The 7060-nt window shown below is 35.6% G+C and overlaps 1 protein-coding gene across 1 annotated transcript; it reads left to right on the top strand.

The window, feature by feature from the left end:
• The first annotated feature begins 2080 nt into the window (after window positions 1-2080).
• On the top strand, window positions 2081-2991 carry LOC130457016 (exosome complex component CSL4). The gene has a single exon (XM_056814855.1). It carries the CDS (start codon window positions 2090-2092, stop codon window positions 2675-2677), a length of 588 nt encoding a protein of 195 aa, XP_056670833.1. The 5' UTR covers window positions 2081-2089; the 3' UTR covers window positions 2678-2991.
• Window positions 2992-7060: the final 4069 nt, after the last annotated feature.

The raw sequence follows: 7060 nt of genomic DNA on the forward strand, positions 1-7060 counted from the left end.
CCTTTTTTTGGAGTTTAATTACAATAGGAGCAAGAAAGGAATTAGAGATATATAGAGAGAGAGAAAGGGGAGAGAAGGGAATAGGGCTTAAATACCCCTTCTGTTTAGGCTGGGCCAAAAGGCCCAAGCCCTTAGATAGCTGGGGCAAAGAAAAGAGATCAGTCCCTATTACTCACGTGTCCAAAATGGAGAAACAGTCTTAGAGGCCCCCACCTTCAGCTTCCTTCAGAGCAACCTTCCCCAGAGCCCAGGAACCACACCGACCAAAACTCAATCCTCTCTCCCGAGTCTCTAGACCCTCCTCTCTTTAAGGAAACCATCCAAGTTGCCTCCCCTCAGTCCTCACATCTACCAATCACTCTTCATCAATTTCCCTGTCAATGGAGGCTCTCGCTTAACCCAGGACCGCCCAGAGGTTTCTGGCTTTTGCACATGTCTGTTGAAGGTCATATTTTTCAAATGATTAAATCTTTACTCCTTTGTTCCAGCCCTTTCTAAATCCTGTTAACTTGAGTATGGTAGAGATTGGAATAATTAAATTTTGATCTAGGCTGCAGCCCTTACTCAATCCTATTAGGACTGAATAGGGTGGAGTATCTCCATTGTATCAATTCCAAAATCAATCAAGACTCAAAGAAATTCCTGTTCTATGCTCAAGCATAGGTCAAAGTCCTTTCCATTGTTCAGCAAAGGGCCTCTGTCCTAAAGTAATCTTAAGAAGGGAAGAGAAGGAACCTCCCATGCCAATGGAGTTCCCATTCCAATAGACTATCAGTAAGAAATTTTCCAAGTATGAAATATCCCAATGGTGAAATTTCCAACATTTATAAGTCTAAGGAAAATTGAGGTTTACACACAAACATATCCATTTTTGCAAGGGGCCAAGGCTGACCATGCTGAATTCCTTTTCCAGTTCTACTTAAGGATCTCTGAACTTCATCTTCATCTTCTCCCATACCAATTTTTTTTAAGTTTTCTTTTGTGTGATTTCTACTATTAGAATGTAAGTTTCTTTAGGTCAAGGACTGTATTTCTTTTTATGCAGTTATCCCCAGAACTTCACATAATAAATGTTTATTGATTGACTGACTGGCTCATAGTAAGTCCTTAATAAATGGTCTTTTCTTGCCTGTTGGGTACTATGTTAAGATAATGAGAATACAAAGATAAACAAAATGTTTCTATGCTGAAGGAGTTAACATTCTATGCCACATAAAGAATGTTTGAATGAATAAATTAATGTAATAAAAATCTTGATAGAATATTAATAGTATATACTTCAAGGAAGAAAATGCTCAAATATTGAAATAGTGACCCAGGGCTTCTATGCATTCTTGGAAATTATACAGCACAGCCTGATAAACATGGACACATACTTCTTTTACTTTTCATCCTACTCACCACACAGATGAAAGAATATTCAGACAACTTCTGCTATGAATTTATTAGGCAACATGGACATGGTAATGTGTTGATGGTTTATTTTGAAACTTATGTCACAAATTAATGTCAGTATACCTTGATAACAGTTCTTCTTTTCCAATAACACTTTAAAATCCCTTATATCACTGAGATACAAGATATGTCTCTGCAATTTTGAATTTCTGCTTTTGAATAAGTCATTTTCCTTTTCATATGAACTTTAAATTTATTTTTCTTTTTTTAAAAAATTTGAGTTCTAAATTCTCTCTCTCCAGCTCCTCTTTCATATTGAGAAGTATGAATTTTAAAACTATTCCACCCTAATCAGACCATTCTTTAGAACATCTGATTTACCTACTTCCTGATCAATAACAATAGAGATACTTGGAATAACAGAATCAGGTCTTAGAAAACCCACATTCTCCACCCTACTCAGTTTAACAAGATTTTGAAAGGTCTGCATCAAACTCAAGATTTAATTATCTGAGACCTTCAACAGACATATGCAAAAAAAGGACAGACCTCTGGGCTGTCCTAAGTCAAGCTAAGTCCTCATTGGTACAGGTGAGATGCAGAAAAGTGATGTAAAAACGTCCATATAAGGCATGTCACAGGCTGTCTCTCTTTCTTTCCCTGGAGAGACGACTCTGGCTGGGAAGTCTTGGTTATGGCGCCGCCGTTGAAGTACTGTGTCCCAGGCGAGAGACTGTGTAACGTGGAGGAAGCCAGCCCCGGCAGCGGCACCTACACCCGGCACGGCTACATCTTCTCCTCGCTCTCTGGCTGTCTGGTGAAGACGAGCGACAACGGCGAGCTTCCAGTGGTGTCAGTGACGAGAGAGACCGAGTCCCAGCTGCTTCCAGATGTGGGAACAATCGTAACCTGTAAGGTCTCCAGCATTAATTCTCGCTTTGCCAAAGTTCATATCTTATATGTGGGATCCACTCCACTCAAGAACTCCTTTAGAGGAACTATCAGGAAGGAAGATGTTCGTGCTACTGAAAAAGACAAGGTTGAAATATATAAGAGTTTCCGCCCAGGTGACATTGTGCTGGCTAAGGTGATTTCCCTCGGTGATGCACAATCCAACTACCTACTGACAACTGCAGAAAATGAGCTGGGAGTAGTGGTGGCCCACAGTGAATCAGGTGTCCAGATGGTGCCAATCAGCTGGTGTGAGATGCAGTGCCCTAGGACGCACACTAAAGAATTCCGCAAGGTTGCCCGAGTACAGCCAGAGTTCCTGCAGACGTAGTAGCTTCACCCTTCTCCATGTTGGGGGTATCTTGTTTTCTACCATCCACATGTGATTAAAACAAGACGACCTTGGGCTTATCAGAAACCACATTTGGAAATAAATGCCTGAAACTTCCACTGCATAGGGAGGATTCTTATGAGCCTTTCACTGCAAGTCTACAAATGAACTGAATGAGCTTTCTTTCCCCTTTGAGATGCCAGCAAAAAAAAAAAAAATACCCGATATTGGAAACAGCCAAAGTGGTGGTTTCCTGAACCACCTTTGTAAATGTGGTCTGTTTTCCTTCAGACAAATAAAGCATTTTTAATTAAAAAAAAAAAAAAAAGCCAGAACAAATATTCAAGTTATTTTATTGGTGTTATTAAAAAACACATGATCTTTTCTGCAACTTGATTCTATCACTTATAAGTACAAAGTGTAAGTTATTGTTGCTTCTCTAGATCATAGTTTGTCAATTCATTGATAAGAGATTTTAAATTCATTCAGATTTGTTTTTCTTTGTAATGTCATTTTGTAATTTAATCTTCTGATTCTGTTCATTTTACTCAGTTACTTCATACAGGTTTTCCAAATTTTCTATTAAATTGCCCATTTCCACATTTTTAGGGCATAGTATCAATCACCTTTTCCATGAGATACCAATGTATAATAGATTCAATTCTCAGGAGTATACAGGGACCCTGGATAGAAACCATGTCTCTGATACTTCATCACTCCTGTCACTTCAACTCTTTAACTTAGTTTTCTTCACCATTAAAATGGTAATAATTCTCTATATAGTCCTGGCTTCATTTGGATTTTGAGAGTCAAATGAGGTCATGTTGGCAAAGTACTGCCAAAATAAATGTATTGGTGGAGATACAGCTTAAACTATGGGTGAGGATATGGTGGGAGAAACTGAAGCTCAGCATTAGACTTAGAAGCCCATTCCACCTTGAGTTGGCCTTTTTTTAGAACTCTTTAAAGTTCCTCTCAAAAGATTTGATTATAGTGTGTAGCCCTTTTGTTAGTTGAGTAGGTTCCAAATGAATATCCCTTGCTCTTTAGCTCCAAATTCTTCTTTTTTGGCTATAGGACTTTCCAAGTTCCAGGAAGCTGAGATTCAGTGGATCTTTGAAGTCTTTTCATTTCTCTCCCTGTTGACCATGGTCACACTTTCAATTTCTCTTGCGACCAATCTCCCAAAAAGGTCATATATAGTTTCCATCAGTAAGCATATTTGGCAGCTTCATTTTGGTAATGTTTTCTGGCTATTATCCTTTTTATAGAGATTGTTGTGAAATGGTGCCTTCAAGACATCACTGAATAAAAGATCTCCTGCTGGGATGTATGACAATCTCAAGGGGTGATTATTGTTACCTTTAAAACTTCAATACAAGGTGTATATTTTCTGATTGGCATAGTAGAGGAAAAGAAGAAAATAAGGAAGTGCCAACCAGAGTGAAAATCAATTCTGTTATGGCAACTGGGCAGGTCAGGAAGGAACCCTGAAATGGTCTCTGGTGATGGCAGCAATTGGGCAAACACCTCTAACAGTGTAATAAATCTGCTACCATTAAATTAAGGAATAGACAGAATGGCATCAGCTTCCACAATTATCTAACAGAATTGTCACAATAATCAGATTGAAAGAGGACAGTGAAGCAAGTGATACTCCAAATTTTTCTGGTACCATAAGAAAGGAAACTTTATTAGGAAAAAATCAGAAACATTAATACCACAGCAGCTAGAAATGTAGATGGCACTGCTTCCCAAAAGCAGACCAATCATAAATGTACTAAAGATATGCAAAAGGATTACATAATAACAAATGTTATGGAGAAGAACTTCTTCTTGGAGTATGGGCAAAATTTTTATGTTATGGATAAAGATATTTTTGTAAATGTTTTCAATTCCCAGTTATACAACAGCATATAGATCAATGCAAGGCAATGGTAAAAAAATAAATTCATTCTTAAACCCAAATAACATGAAGAATAGAAATTAAAGAGATACTTAAATCTCATGAAGGAAAACAGAAAAAAGGACATAGGAAATTAAAACATTAAATCTGGATTTTTTAAATCCATGATGAATATGGATGGAAAATCAAATGGATGGAAAAATGTCAGTGACTTCAAAGATTTAGAAGAGAGGGTAGGCCATACTGAAAATGTAATTTCAATTGGCCCATTTTGAATTTATTAACATGAATCCAACCAGTAAGGTATACAGTAAAACAAATTAATTTTTAAAAGTTGTTTTCTGTCATATTCATCATTAATTTTCCTTCATATTATTTTTCAGGTTAAAATATATATTGGGAACTGCCCAAAATAGGACCTTACTTTTATATAATTATAAGCTAAACAGGGCAGCTCTTTTCAATACTTTTAAAGATAGGAGTTAAATAATATCACAGTAGAAATAATTTAAGATAACATTTTTTTATTTTCCCAACTACATATAATAAAAGTTTTTTAATATGTTTCCTGAAATGAGATCCAAATTGCATATCTCCCTCCTTTCCTTCTCCCTTCTGAAGATGGAAGGCAATTTGATCTGAGTTATATTGTATTAGCAGTAAAACTCATTTTTATATTAGTCATTGTTGAAAGAGAATACTCTTATAAGACCAAAACCCCAAAATAAAAACATAATAAACATTTTTGTTTTGATATGCATTCTTACTCCAACATATCTTTCCCTGGTATGGATAGCAGTCTTTTTCAAAAGTCCTTCAAAACTATCCTAGATCAATCAGATTGCTGAGAGTAGCTGAGTCTTTCATAATTGAGCATCATTCTGTTATAAATAAAAATTAGTATGGGGGCTTATTACTAGATTTAAAAGCATTTATTAGTACAGAGAGAGAAAAAGAAATAGGTTCAGTCTTTCTAACTTTAGGTAAAAATCTGATCCTCCATTGCATCAGATCAAAGATCAAAAAAATGTTAGAGATCAAAATTCAGATAAACATTCAGAGAGAGGTACCAGCCCAGAGAGCCAGTTACTTCAAGAAACTAGTCCTGAGAAAGAGAACGCTTCACTTCTCATTTTGGTTTTTCAAAAACATCTACTTTTCCCAACTCTCCATCATGCCTGAACCAGGAGGCTGTCACTGACACTTGGGCTGCAGAAGTGCTGTGTTGGGACTCATCATCAGACAAGTGACTCTGATTCCTATATTGATCTTCTGGGGTGGCTTTCAAGATTAGATGGAGTTAGAGATGTCTTATATAATGTTACTTTGCCCAATACAATGCTGTTATTACTGTGTACAATGTTCTTCTGGTTCTGCTTATTCTACTCTGCATCACTTCTTGTAGGTCTTTCCAACTTTTCCTGAAATCATTCTGCTCATCATTTTTTATGGCAAAATAGTATTACATCACTACCATATACTACATTACACAATTTTTTCAGTCATTCCCCAATTGATGGGACATCCCTTTAATTTCCCATTCTTTTCCACAACAAAAAGAACTGCAATAAATCTTTTTGTAGAAGTAGGTCATTTCCTCCTTTATTTTATTTCTTTGGGATACAGACTTAGTTGTAGTATTGCAGATATTACACATTTATGCACAGCTTTATAGCCCTTGGGCATAATATCAAATTGCCTTCCAGAATGGTTGGATCAGTTCATAATTCCACCAACAACGCATTAGTGCTCCAATTTTGCCACATTTATTCTTCAAACATTTATTATTTCCCTTTAATGTTATATTGGCCAATCTGATAGGTATGATATTTGTATTTATTTAATCAAGAGAGATTTAGAATATTTTTTCATATGGTGAATTATGCCTTTGGTTTCTTCATCTGAAAATTGACTATTTATATCATTTGACTATTTGGCAATTGTTTAATGACTTGTATTCTTATAAATCTGAATCATTTATCAATAAATTTGAGAAATGAGACGTTCATCAGAAAAAAAAATTGCTGTAAAATTCCAAGATTGTTGTTTCCCTTCTAATCTTCATTATATTGGTTTTGTTTATACAAAGATATTTAAAACTTAATATAATCAAAAATATCCATTTTATATAACAGAATGTTCTCTATCTCTTTTGAGGGCATAAATTCTTTCCTTCTCCATAGAACTGACAGGTAAACTATTCTGATTCCCTAATTTACATTTGGCATCACCCTTTCTGTCTAAATCATATACCTATTTTGATCTTTTCTTGGTGTCGGATGTGAAATATTGGTCTATATCATAATTTCTGTTATATTGTATTTTATTTTTCAAGGTTTTTTTTTTTATCAAATAGTGAGTTCTTATCCCCAAAGCTGTGATCTTTTGATTTATCAAACACTAGACTGTAATGTTAATATGCTCCTCTATTTTCTGTATAAATCTATTTCATTGACTCATAATTAAATTTCTTAGTA

Source organism: Monodelphis domestica, chromosome 2 (genome assembly GCF_027887165.1).
Source record: "Monodelphis domestica isolate mMonDom1 chromosome 2, mMonDom1.pri, whole genome shotgun sequence".
In the NCBI taxonomy this organism is placed as follows: Eukaryota; Metazoa; Chordata; class Mammalia; order Didelphimorphia; family Didelphidae; genus Monodelphis; species Monodelphis domestica.

Bases quoted from the DNA above. Each gene is read 5' to 3' on its own strand.
- LOC130457016 (XM_056814855.1), top strand. From the start codon at position 2,090: ATGGCGCCGCCGTTGAAGTACTGTGTCCCAGGCGAGAGACTGTGTAAC.